The sequence below is a fragment of the Leuciscus leuciscus genome (genome assembly GCF_965113295.1).
Source record: "Leuciscus leuciscus genome assembly, chromosome: 13".
NCBI classification, from domain to species: Eukaryota; Metazoa; Chordata; class Actinopteri; order Cypriniformes; family Leuciscidae; genus Leuciscus; species Leuciscus leuciscus.
The window spans coordinates 17,672,382-17,685,761 of record NC_138737.1 but is presented as its reverse complement, the minus strand read 5'-3'; the positions used below and the strand labels follow the sequence as shown (position 1 = coordinate 17,685,761).

Below are 13,380 nucleotides of genomic sequence, written 5' to 3'. Positions count from 1 at the left end.
GGGGATATTTAATTTAATTTGATCAATCAATAAATTCCACTAGAAACAAACCTTGTTGTATTATTTTAATTTAATACTGTGAAGCTGCTTTGATACAATCTGTATTGTGAAAAGCGCTATACAAATATACTTGACTTGACATAAAACACTTTTTCATTCTTCATTTTGGTTTCCACCAGGTTTTAAATCTTCCAGGCTGTCGCATGTCAGCAGCTACAAATGTCTCCAACACTTCACAGAGCTCCACAGCAAGCACACGTCCCACAAACAAAAAGGTGACTCTTTAACTGCCACTTCATTACCGTAGCTGTCTGTCATTTCAGCAGAGGATGTGTTTCTAAACAAGCAGATCCATCTGTCTTTGTAGTTGTTCCATGAGGAGCTGGCTCTTCAGATGGTGGTCAGCACTGGAGTCTGCAGAGAGAACGTCTACAAATACGCCTGGTTCTTTTTTGAACTTCTTGTAAGATGTTTAAATATGTACATGTTGCTGAGCAAGCCAACTTTGGCTGTCTTTGAAATTCCAAATGCAAGATGTTGTTTGAGTTTTTTTTTTCTGGTTCTCATTGTCCAAATGTACTCACTCCAGGTGAAGAGCATGAGTCAGCACGTGTCTCAGCTGGATAAGAAGGCAGTCCCTCGTAGGAATCGATTTTCGGACCGGTTCAAAGATGACATTACCACTATAGTCAACGTTGTTACTGCTGAGATTGGGAACATTTTAGTAAAACAGCAAAAGGTGATTGAATCCATCTGAACAGATCAAAATCTGACTCAAGAACTGTTTTGTAACTCAGTAAACATGGAGCGCATGAGAATAACAAGAGGTCAGATTTGGAGGAATGTTATTTGTCAGTGATAATGAGAAGAGATGTGTGTGTTGATTTGTCTTCAGGAGCTGGAGCAGGCAGAGAAGGTTAACGTCAGCCTGGCTTTCTTCCTGTATGACCTGATGTCTCTGATGGACCGAGGCTTTGTGTTTCAGCTTGTGAAGAATTACTGCAACCAGGTACTGCAGCTCATCTCATTTTCTAATCGTTATCTTAACAGCAGGAAATCATTCACAACCTCTCGGTTCAGTGAACATCACAAGCATGTCCAGCATAAAAAATTAAGGCATGACTTTTGGAAGTAAAGCAAGATGGATAGATAGATGGATGGAATGAAAGATGGATGGATGGATGGATGGATGGAATGAAAGATGGATGGATGGATGGATGGATGGAATGACAGATGGATGGATGGATAGGTAGTAGGGGTGACCCCGAATAGTCGAAGATTCAATGCTTCGATAGGAGGAGCCTGATTCGACTACCGATCTCACGGTCGAATCTTCGCAGAGGTGTTATGAAACGAGGATCATGCCACTTTGGCTATATGAGTGCGCTCAATGTCTGATTTCACATAGAACTAGCTTTTATGTCAATACATTAATATTCAGCCTATTATGATAATGCTGTAGGCCTATATAAAAATGTGCAAAGAAAGAAGCTTTTAATAAATATTTTTTAACGTGCGTGAATAAATCCAAACACCCCGTGACAGATTTAAGTTTCACTTTCAATCCGTGACCGACAGAGGAGTGTCTTCGCGGCAAGGATTTAAATCTTTAACAATGTCTGGGATAAGAAAATCTAAAGTGTGGATGTACACCATCAGAAAGGATATTCTCCAAGGCTGGATTTAGCATCAGGAAAACCATGATCGCACTTCTGCCGGCCAACGTTAACATGTTTCACGCATAGACTGGGTTTCACGTTAGAATGTATTTTATCCGCGCGCACAATTTGAAAAGACTCCAACGGACAGACAGAGTGAAAGACTGGATTTGTTCTCTTGATCAGGTAGGGTACAAGTGATTTCAAAACTTTACTATCGTTATTTTAATAATTTATTTATTTTTATTTTATTTATTAACCTGTCAGGGTTATCTAATCTAACTATTTGTGGCTTGTGTTTTGAATATATGTTCCCCTGCACTTTAGGCATTTTGCACACATTTGCTCCTCATCCTGTGACTTGATTCTGATTTATTTCGTTTTGTATTTTTATTTATTAGAAAGGTATATTCTGTTCTAATTTAATTTAGTAAATTAATTGTTTATTTTTTCGGTGCATCGATGTTGTGCTGTAGGCTGGCCTGCTGGCCCGATTTAATTTGATTTGCATGTGAAATGCAAATCTGTAGTGTGGCCTTTCTGGAGTTATTTGTTATTTCTTAGTTTTATTGATCAAAAATGTTTTTATACATTTTCTTCTATATCTTTGTGTGATTTTCTGTACATCGTGGCTTTGAAACGTTAAAGCCCCGCCCCCATACACATGATTCGACTATTAGTCGACTATAGGCAAGACATGACGATTCTGATTCGACTATGAAAATCCATAGTCGGGGACAGCCCTAATAGGTAGATAGATAAAATATTTTATTAACTAAAGTTTTATAGTTAAATTTAGTTTTTAATTTTATAAAATGTACGTATAAATGTATATTTATTTTGTTGGTCTGCTATAAAAAATTTTTGGAGAAAAAGGGAAAGTGTGATAATGTTGCAGACTGGACTCAATCCTGCACCACCTTTTTGAGCTCCACTAATTAAAGGGATATTTCACCGCTGGAAAGATGAATGTGTATTTAAATTGGGTCATTTATGTAGTAGAAATGTGAAATTAATTTAGAAGTTGGTGCCTTCTAGACTGAGAAAAGCCAGAAAATGTATTTTTGGCTTATGTGGATGAAAGACAACAACTCCCAGAATGCACTTGCTTCGCTGCCCTACGAGGCCACTCCCAAGCCACGCCTACCGGTCACAAAGGGCAGTATTGGAAGAAATTATTCAACTAGGCTACTAGTCGACTCGAAACTGAAAATACGCCGTTTTATCGCGAGATCCCCCTATGGGCGGGTTGAAAACATGCGAACTAGCTCCTACTACTGGCTGTAGTCTTTAGCCTCTGGCCAAAAAAAGCCCCTGATGACGCAAAAGGATGATTTTTTGCGTCATCTGAGGTTTTTTTCCAGACACTCAATACAGAAATCTCTCGTCTCAGGGGGACATGAGGGAGGGAAGCACGGTCATTCGAAAATACTACCGGGTTTCTACTGATACAAAGCTTAATGCTAATCGGTGAAGTATCCCTTTAATATTTGCAGCATTAATATGTAACTAACTGTCACTCTTTTTCACAGATGGCAGCAAAGAGTGTGAACATGTCGACGTTGATCAGTATGAGGTTGGAGTTTTTGAGGATCCTGTGCAGTCATGAGCACTACCTAAACCTCAGCCTGTTCTTCAGCAGCCCTGCCTCCGCCCCCGCCTCCCCGTCACCTTCTGTCTCCTCACAGGTCAGTCAAAAAAACAACATCATTCTGCTGTTATGACTGATCTGATACTCGCAGTGTTTGGAAACAATGAGTGTCATCTGTCTCTGTCACCAGAACTCCAGCTCGTGCAGTTTTCAGGACAACAAGATCGCAGCCATGTTTGATCTGTCGCAGGACTTTAAGCAACGGCATTACTTGACCGGACTGCTGCTGACCGAACTCAGTACTGCACTGGACATTGAGTCAGAGGGGTCGGTCACATTTAATGTGTGGCACAAAAGTGGCAACATCTGTTTAGTGAATTTTTTTTCAAGAGTGCATTTGACAAACTAATAATTTTGTTTTATGTGCATGTGTAGGGGGAGAGTTCAACAAAAGGCCATTAATGCCACATACAGCTTATTATGCGCTCACGATCTGGACCAGCGCTGCTCGAGGTCAGAGGTCAAGGCCAAGATTGCTGCTCTCTACCTCCCTCTAGTGGGCATCATCATTGACTCCATCAATTATCTTGATTTCACAGGTACTGCCTTACACAAGTCTAGTTGTTAATCTCAGTTAGGCTTAATAGTTGCTTTTAGGCAGTGAGCCAAAGTGCTCGATTATGGCTCTCTGATGGGAGTTTAAAATGGATTACGCTTTTCAGACCTATGGTTTATGTGTGAATGTATGTGTTTTCTTCTCAGTGTCTGAACCTCGTGGCGGTAAAGGCAAGTCTGGTGGACCTGAGGATGACACTGACAGCGTCACCCCCATCAATCAGTCTGTTGCCATGGCAATCGCTGGAAATCCTTTCAACACATTAGCGAGAAATGCACTGGCATCTATGACCTCTGTGGTATGAACAAGGTTTTTAAATAGAATGAATATATTATATTACATTATATTATATTATATTATAGCATATTATAGCATATTGATATAAAATGTATTAATAACGTAATTTACATTGTAAATAAATGGAAATAAATATGAAAATATGTAGAGTGATCAGTGTGTTTTTTAGTATTATTAATATACTATTATAGTATTAATTAAATTTTTTCAGATTTCACTTTAATTTTAGTAAGTTTATGTGCCTTTGTCATTTTTATCAGTTTTTTTTATTTATTTTTTTATGAGTTAATTTATTTTTTATTCCAGTTTTAATCATTTTAGATCTTTAATTTCAACTTATTTAATTTCTTTGCCAAGGCAAAGTTTGTTAGGTTTAAGTTTTTCTATTTAATATTTATATTTTATTTTATTTCAGCTTTAGTTCAATTAATTTTAAACTTTTAATAGTTTTAGTTTTCAACAATAGTTTACAACACTATTGTGATATGACAGTTTTTTACAATGATTGACCAATCAGAATCAAGTATTCCAGAGAGCCGTGTAATATCTATGGATATTTGTCTATTTATCCGAGATATTCCAAAGAAACAGTAATTCTCATTTGAATATTTTTTTACAATCTCTCTTTGTCTAGACGGGAAAATCCAGCAACATGTTGACAGCAGAGACCAGCCGCAATCTGCTGATGTGTTTCCTGTGGATTATTAAGAATGCAGACCAGAATCTGATCCAGCGCTGGACCGTGGATATGCCTCTCTCTCAGCTGAGCCGCCTGCTGGAACTCCTCGCCATCTGCATCTCCTGCTTTGAGTATAGGGTAAAAACACTCAGGCACTTTGAAGAGGAATACATCTTCTGGATGGCCTTTCTGATGTCATTAGAACATTTTCACGTGATGTATTGTTTGTGTGTAGGGGAAGCAGAGTTCGGATAAGGTGAGCACGCAGGCCCTGCAGAAGTCTCAGCAGGCTAAAGCGCGTCTGGAGGAGGTTCTGCTGGGAGGCTATGGAGCCAGGGGAGAAATGATGAAAAGGGTGGGAGGTGAGCTGCATCTCATGTTTTACTTTCTATCTTAGCCTTTAAAGGGACAGTTCACCCAAAAATGGAAATTCTGTTATTCATTTTCCCCTAACCCTATGTGACTTTCTTCCATAGAACACAAAATGTGTTATAAATTCTATATATATTTGTCAAACTCTACATCACTTTCGTGGGAATAGTTTACGCACCATTCCGGGTAACGCGGCTAACTGATGAAATGAAATGGAGAAGGGAGGGCAGCTGGGAATTTTTTCGTTTTTTGTTGGTGCTAACATTATGTGGTGCTATTAATTTGGTGCTAAATATTATTTTATAATTAAATTATAGTTTTTTTTTTTTCATTAAATTTTTCCACTGAAATTCGTTTTTATAGTTTTTTTTATTAGAATTGCGAGTTTTTATCTCACAATTCTTACTTTATAACTCGCAATTGTGTTATAAAGTCAGAATTGCGAGATATAAATTACTTTATTCTGACTTTGTAACTCGCAATTGCAACTTTACATATCACACAATTCTAAGAAAAAAGAGAAGTAAACTCGCAATTATCTTTTTTTAATTATTTAATTTAATTATTGCAATTCAAAATATAAATACAGTACATTTAAATAAATATTTAATTTTCATTTATAAGTACATTTATATCCAAATATAAATGCATACAAAAATGTATTTCATATAACTTTACATGCACTGTTTTTGAAACCACACACTAACTTTTTGTGAGGAAAGTTTGTATTTATTAGTTACTGTAAGTCTGACTCCAGTCTCCATTCACTTTCATTAAATGTTACAGGATATTTATAAAAAAATAAACTTTTACCTTTTGTTCTCTACAGCATAAAGAAAGTCATATGGGTTTTTGAAACCACATGCAGATTAATAAATAATTACAGAAATATTAACTGCAGAGGGGACTGTAAATGTTGGCCCAATGAATAATATATTATTCGTTTTCCACAATGCACTAAAAGAATTTTTCATTTCATGTAAAATGCGGTCTAATTTTACATGTTTGCAGTCCGCAGACTTCCTTTGTTTAGATATTTTCTAAATATGTCCCGTCTTTGTGTGTTGGCTGTGTGCTTTGCAAGGTAACGACCGGACGCTGGGTCAGAGAGAGAACCTACGCTGGAGGAAAGACCTTACCCAGTGGCGCCAGACAAACGACAGGCAGGACAAGTGAGCGTAAAATAGTACCTTCATTTCACGGTTCACATCTGTTTAACCTGCAGTGCTTCTCATTCATTGTTGGTTCTAGTTCTCCATGGCCCTAATCTAGTGCTAAAAATAAGCTTTTTTTGTTCTGATTACTATTGTTGTTTCCTCAGATCCAAAGCAGAGCTGGATCAGGAGGCCATAATCTGTGGTAACCTGGCAACTGAGACCAACCTCATAGTCCTTGACCTGCTAGAGATGATCGTACAGGTAACCGAGAACTCTTACAATGGACCCAAAACATATTTGGACATTTTCGCATGAATAAATGTTTTTGCTTGATATTCTTCTTTCAGGCAGTTCCTCTGGCAGATTGCAAGGATAATGTGGTTGGTGGAGTGCTGAAAGTTCTGCTGCACTCTCTCACCTGTAACCAGAGCACTACCTACCTGTCGCACTGTTTCAGCACCCTACGGGCTCTCATCGTAAAGGTACTGCCATGTGCAATTGTTTCAGCTGACAGTACACACCAATTCTTTTTCAAATGTGATGAAATTGAATTTGTTTTTATTCACAACTATATAAGAGCATTTTCTTGTGGGTTATTTTAGTGTAATTCATTCTAAATCATAAAGCTGTAGGCTAGATTGGGGTTGGTTGTCTACAGGGTTAATTTCATTATTGGATGCTGTCAGGAAGAAAAAAAAAAGAGATTTGAGAGAGAGATTTAAAATAATGAGGTCAAACCAGGAAACCAGTTTTAATTTTTTTATTTTTTTTTATATTGTAAAAAAAAAAAAAAACCTGATAAATTGTCACTTGGCTGACATCATTTATGAAAAGAGTGTGTCAATGAACATTTACCTTGACATATACGTACAGTAATACGTATGTGAGTAAGCACTATAGATGTTGAGGGGAGTTATGCACTTTCCTCAATATTCAGTTTAGCAGTCAAACCAATCCTTATAGGTCCGATCCAGTCCATATTTTTCAATAGCTGATTCTTAAAAGATTACATTGGGGACACCCGGTCTTTTGGATGATATGTAAGGGATAATCCATGCCTAGCTGGGCATTAAACGATTTTAATGCGCGACATGGTGGTTGCCTCCTCGAAATGCATTAAAATCGTTTAATGCACAGCTAGCCGTTGAGTATCCCACTTATACCATGGTCATTTGTCAACATTGACAACTTAAAGCTGTTATTGATGTTCGCAGCGCAATATTTGACCGGAAGGGTAAAATTGACGGTTATTTCCGTCAGTTACGGCTCATTAGATAACATATTCTGCCCACTTTGCATCAGACACAGAGATCAAGTATGAAAGCAATCAATGAAAATGAAAACAGCGCATTAATGTAGAACAGTGATTCAACCAGGATTCAGCTGATTTGGAACTACCTGTGCATTAAACTTTTCTGATTGGCTGGAAGGTGTGCAATAAAACAGAATATTCAGACAGACCATGGTATAAAGATGTACAATAATAATTATATGATTATACTACAGCATATAATAATACAAATAAAAAGAACCCTCCCAACCCCTGTCTCCCCTTCCTGTAATCATGTAATGTATGTTATATTGAATATATCAATGACAGTAATATTTTTCAGTTTGGCGACCTGTTGTTTGAGGAGGAGGCCGAGCAGTGTGCAGACCTGTGTCAGAAGGTTCTTCATTACTGCAGCAGCTGTGTGGACGGCAACAGGAGTCAGGCTTGTGCTACGCTGTACCTGATCATGAGATACAGCTACAGCTCTGCTAGTGTAAGACACCGCATAACAGACCACTCAATACCTCCCCTGCTGAAAAATCCAGCATTGCTGGTCACCTTCATAGGTATGTTTTGCATACTGGGACCAGCATGTGATGCTGGTAGCATGGAAAGTGGGAGTGCTGGTAGACCAGCTACACCAGCTCAGTTTTGCTTGAGAACAGCATGACTATGGTGGTCCACCAGCCAGACCAACACTATAACAGCTCCAACCAACACAAACCACTCTGGACCAACATTCATGCTGGATTTTTCAGTAGGGTCTATTGCCAAATAAATGAAAACCACTTTCACCTTGTCTTTTTCTCTGTTAAAATGCTAACATTGACAATGGTCCCTGTAATGTTTTTCTTCTCCGTGTCTGTCTGTCGTCTGATAACACGAGCCTGTCGCTGCTGGTCGGCCATCTCTGAATGCACCAGGCTGATGGCTGGAGTATTTCCTCTGTTTACTCAATTTCTCACCCCCTCAGCCCTCCCCTACCAGATGGCCGTGTTGTTTGCCATCTCATTCATCTTTAATGGGGAAAGGATGGATTTCTCTCCCTGTCTGTCTGTTTGTTTGCTTGTTTGCTTTGTAAAAGGCTCCAGCAGTCGTTCCTGTCATTAGTGTAACCTTGAATAAGTCATGTTGATTCCTTTTTTGCGACAGGCCGTCTTTTCCCCCCTCTCTGCTTTGTTTTAATGTTTCCTAAGGCCTTTTCTCTCGTTAGATTAAATTGTGAAAACAGTGAAGTCAGGTCTAAGCACAAATTCAGAATTAATCTTCTCAGCAGTGTCGATGTCGAGTCGTTTTTCACGGCAAAACTGACCTGATGCGATATTGGCGACGTACAGAGATGCCTCACGCATACGCTCAATTAAACATAATGGTGCCATTGAAATGATCCATTGGCAATTATACAGGGGTTAATGGGGGATCATTTTGCAGTTTCCTGATGCTAAGCAAGATGGATGGAGCATTTTCAGTTCCTGGCTCAAGCCTCCCCTGGAATCAATGATCTGAAACTATGACAGCAATGGCCGACCGCGCCTGGCAGTGTGGCGTTTCCTTTCACAGCCTAACACCTGTATCTGACAATGTAACCTTCAATAACCTCAGCAGGGCCAACCCAGATAAATGACACAGCTCTGGTTGACAGGAACTTCTGGGGGAAGGGCTGTTTTCTAAATAGGAAACCTCAGGCAGTAATCAGACCTCTGCTGTCATGATGCTTTGGACATTCATACTTTGGAACAAGACTTGAAATGAAAGGGATAGTTCACCCAAAAATGCTTGTCCAAACCTGTATGACTTCTGTGGATGTTCATGCTGCTTTTTTGCATATAATGAAAGTGAAAAAAGAAAGGGTGCTGTTGAGCTACAAAAAGGCAAAAAAAAGTACATATACATTTTGTACAAGTGGTCCATACAATGTATTCCACATTTTCTAAAGTAATATGATAGTTTTGCATGAAGGAAAGACCATCATTTAAGTTGAGAACCATATGAGACCTGGCATTATTGAATATACATGAATGCAAATGAGATTTTAAAGTTATGGCGGAGATTGCCAGTGGATAACAACTTAAATTTTAAAGAATACAATTTTGGGGGTAAACTAATCCTGTAAGAAATCAATGTTTTGCCACGGAGAAAGCTATCTGTTGGCATTCTCATCAATCTCAATAGAGGGCAACAGTCATTGCACAGTCATTACCGTGGGCATATGCTTTTTTTGAAGCCATCAGCACACATTATTATTATTATTGAATTTTTTTGAAAGGACCATGTACAATTTTAAACATAAATGTTTCCTTTGATGCTATGTGTCAGAGTTAGCACAATAGCTTATTTTCATCTACAGTCCCAGTTTAACGTTTTTTTAAATAACCGTTTTTAACAGCTGAATTTCTGGTGTGAACTGGTGTAACTACATTACGGATGATTCTACTAATGACTCTGCAAAGAAATCTCTGCCAATCAGACTAACGAAACACTCAAATCACGCCAAATGAACACTTTTGCGTCCGCCCACTCCCATGAAGCACTGCAAATTACGTAATCAAGTCAGTCTCCCTATGCTCTCAAACTACTTAAATATTTCTGTATGCATATTTTGCAATAAACATAAAATATATTGTTTATATATTGATCTTTTTATCAATTTATATATCTCCATAGTTTATTTAATTTTATTGTCATTAGCAATACTTAATGTGATTGTAGTTAATTCCCTCATTAAAGCTGTTATGTCTTGTAATTTTTGGCAGATTTTCAAATGCTTTTTTGCTTCAAATCAAAGTTTGTAATGTGACTCACCTAGTGGCTTGCTGGTTTGGTTCATGGCTTATAACTCTTTAACTGCATGCTGCCGTCGTTGCTCATGGGACCACATCATTTTTTGACCCTGGATTGAGTTTTCCAGAGTAGTTAGTCAATAAGTCTTTCTACATTTGATGTTAAAGAACAAAATTATTATTTTATTTTTATTTTTTTGCTGCTAGACTTTGTAGTTACATCATTGACCAGCAGGGGCTAGCTGGACAAACCTTGACCCCTTGTTTTTTGCCCTTGCAGAATTTCTCCAGAGTCAAAATGCAGGTGACAATGTCTTTGGCCTCATTGGTTGGCAAGTCTTCAGACATCCATGAGGAGTACCTACGTCGCTCTTTCAGAACTATCCTAGCGTATGCGGAAGAGGACATGGAAATGCAATCTACACAGCTGCCCTCACAGGTAAACCTTTAGACATCCAGCCCAATCAAGAAGTATACTAATCATTGTCATAGATCATCTGTTGTAATGAATTACTTTATTGGTGTATGTCTCCATAGGTGGATGAACTCTTGAGGAACCTAAACAGTATCCTCTCAGATACAGTCAAGATGAAGGAGTTCCAGAAAGATCCGGAGATGCTCATGGACCTCATGTATAGGTAAACATTTTCTTCTGCAGCTAAAACCAAGTCTGCATCTGGCTTAGGGATTCCAGTCCTGTGGTTTTTTTCCCTCTGCTTCCCATTTTGCTGTGGTTTCTACTGTTTGTCTACTATTTTTGGACTTACTATGGTAACCGAGTGGCACATTTGAGCCCTGCAGTGTGCCTCACATGTGTAATAACTTGAGTGAATATGCCAGTCCACACTTTTCTTTGATATTATGAACAAAATTGTATTTATTTCCTCAGAGCATTAACCTAGTTTTTGAATAAACCTATTGTTTGCTTTGGCTCCAGGATCGCAAAGGGTTACCAGACCTCTCCAGACCTGCGTCTAACCTGGCTCCAAAACATGGCAGAGAAGCACAACAGCAGGAAGTGTTTTACAGAGTCAGCCATGTGTCTGATCCATGCCGCAGCCCTGGTAGCTGAATATCTCAGCATGCTGGAGGATCACAAATACTTGCCTGTGGGCAGCGTCACCTTTCAAGTGAGTTATTATCGTGAGTAGGAAACGCTTGAATCGGCTCCCTTTCCGAAAAACAACAGTAGGCGTGAATTATGTCTCGGCTGCTCTTCGAACCCTCACACACACGGCTCGGTCTAAATGAGATCCATGTCCGACTGTGGTAAATAATTGTCTCTCCCCACCAGAACATCTCTCCTAATGTGCTGGAGGAGTCTGCAGTCTCAGACGACATATTGTCTCCAGACGAGGATGGGGTTTGCTCGGGACGCTACTTCACAGAAAGTGGCCTAGTTGGGCTTTTGGAACAGGCTGCCGAGCTGTTCAGCAATGTGAGTTATCCGTGGAGCAAGGCGCCAACGACATAATCCAAATTAGCAGCCCATTCGCTTTTATGATACTCTGTATCATTTCTGTACCATGATACTACTTGTATACATTATACATATATATTTTTTTTTATATATAATGTATAAGATATAGGTATAAATGGATAATTGTTGTTATTAGTAGTAGTATTTATTTTATTTTATATATTTTTAATAATAATTGAAAGATAAAAAATGCGTAAACTACATTAATAGGTTTAGCTTAATTGTGTGTGTGTGTGTTATTAATAGGTTTAGCTTAATTGTGTGTGTGTGTGTTTATATATATATATATATATATATATATATATATATATAATTATTTTATTATATATATATATATATATATATATATATATATATATATATATATATATATTTTTTTTTTTTTAAGAATGAAAAAATACTGTTCATTACTGCTTACCATTGTTCACTTACAGGGCGGGTTGTACGAGGCAGTTAATGAGGTGTACAAGGTAATCGTGCCTATACTGGAGGCCCACAGAGATTTCCGGAAGCTCGCTTCCACACATGACAAGCTCCAAAGGGCTTTTGAGAGCATCATTCAAAAGGTAAAGCATACAAACGACATGTCCTCCTACATGAGTCTGCCAGGCAGAAAAAAAAAAAAAACTGTCTAATGTGTATGTGGGCAGTTGGGAGGAAGTTGATATGTTGTGACATGTTATACTTGAGGCAAAACGATTTAAAACCGCTTTTAGCTGTTATTTAATAGTTATTATACATTTAGTTTTATGAGCACTTTTGAAATCTGGATATAGAATGTGTACTTTTAATTTTGAAGAAAGAAAACTGAATTAATATTTCTGGCAAACTTTACTTTTAATAATCTTTTTATTTACATCTTCAAAAAATATTTATTTTCAGTGTGAAGACAAAAAGTCAGTAAAAGTAGTGGAAAAACATACATAAAATGAAAACTTTATATAAATTTAAACCTAAAATCATGCATCAGCTGCTGTCTTTTATCATAATGTTTATTTTTACTTTTCAGGGTCACAAGAGGATGTTTGGAACCTACTTCCGCGTAGGATTTTATGGCTCTAAATTTGGAGACCTGGATGAGCAAGAATTTATCTACAAAGAGCCAGGAATCACCCATTTACCGGAGATATCCCACCGGCTTGAGGTGAAATTTCTCTGGAACCCTCTGAAGTTCTGAACTGCATTTGTGATGAAGATGAATTTGAAGTTTGAAGTTTTTCTTAAGGTTTCAATTACAGGTTTTGATACTTTTAGGCAGTAATGTAATGGTCTGAAATTTGCTCTGATATTATACGTAACTTACACATTTCGTTTGATCAGGAGCAACTTATTAGTAGTGAACTCTTTGTCTTCTAATTTTCCAGAACTTCTACAGTGAGTGTTTTGGAGATGGAGTTTTGGAAATGATTAAAGATTCTACACCAGTAGACAGAAACAAGCTGAATCCCAACAAGGTAAGTCTCATCAAATTTTGTGC

At 38.0% G+C, this 13,380-nt stretch overlaps 1 protein-coding gene across 5 annotated transcripts in view; it reads left to right on the top strand.

The window, feature by feature from the left end:
- The window catches only part of dock8 (dedicator of cytokinesis 8), a 54,361-nt gene that overhangs the window by 33,000 nt on the left and 7,981 nt on the right, over nucleotides 1-13,380 (top strand). For all 5 annotated transcript variants that reach the window (XM_082188243.1, XM_082188244.1, XM_082188242.1 and 2 more), the window contains 21 exons: nucleotides 180-275; nucleotides 368-463; nucleotides 590-739; nucleotides 896-1,009; nucleotides 3,191-3,346; nucleotides 3,440-3,576; nucleotides 3,685-3,848; nucleotides 4,012-4,163; nucleotides 4,797-4,979; nucleotides 5,077-5,203; nucleotides 6,298-6,385; nucleotides 6,535-6,631; nucleotides 6,718-6,852; nucleotides 7,984-8,136; nucleotides 10,704-10,862; nucleotides 10,961-11,061; nucleotides 11,361-11,553; nucleotides 11,718-11,861; nucleotides 12,338-12,469; nucleotides 12,913-13,047; nucleotides 13,268-13,357. In XM_082188243.1, coding sequence (XP_082044369.1) covers nucleotides 180-275; nucleotides 368-463; nucleotides 590-739; nucleotides 896-1,009; nucleotides 3,191-3,346; nucleotides 3,440-3,576; nucleotides 3,685-3,848; nucleotides 4,012-4,163; nucleotides 4,797-4,979; nucleotides 5,077-5,203; nucleotides 6,298-6,385; nucleotides 6,535-6,631; nucleotides 6,718-6,852; nucleotides 7,984-8,136; nucleotides 10,704-10,862; nucleotides 10,961-11,061; nucleotides 11,361-11,553; nucleotides 11,718-11,861; nucleotides 12,338-12,469; nucleotides 12,913-13,047; nucleotides 13,268-13,357 — 2,802 coding nt within the window. The remainder of the gene's footprint in view (nucleotides 1-179; nucleotides 276-367; nucleotides 464-589; nucleotides 740-895; nucleotides 1,010-3,190; nucleotides 3,347-3,439; nucleotides 3,577-3,684; nucleotides 3,849-4,011; nucleotides 4,164-4,796; nucleotides 4,980-5,076; nucleotides 5,204-6,297; nucleotides 6,386-6,534; nucleotides 6,632-6,717; nucleotides 6,853-7,983; nucleotides 8,137-10,703; nucleotides 10,863-10,960; nucleotides 11,062-11,360; nucleotides 11,554-11,717; nucleotides 11,862-12,337; nucleotides 12,470-12,912; nucleotides 13,048-13,267; nucleotides 13,358-13,380) is intronic.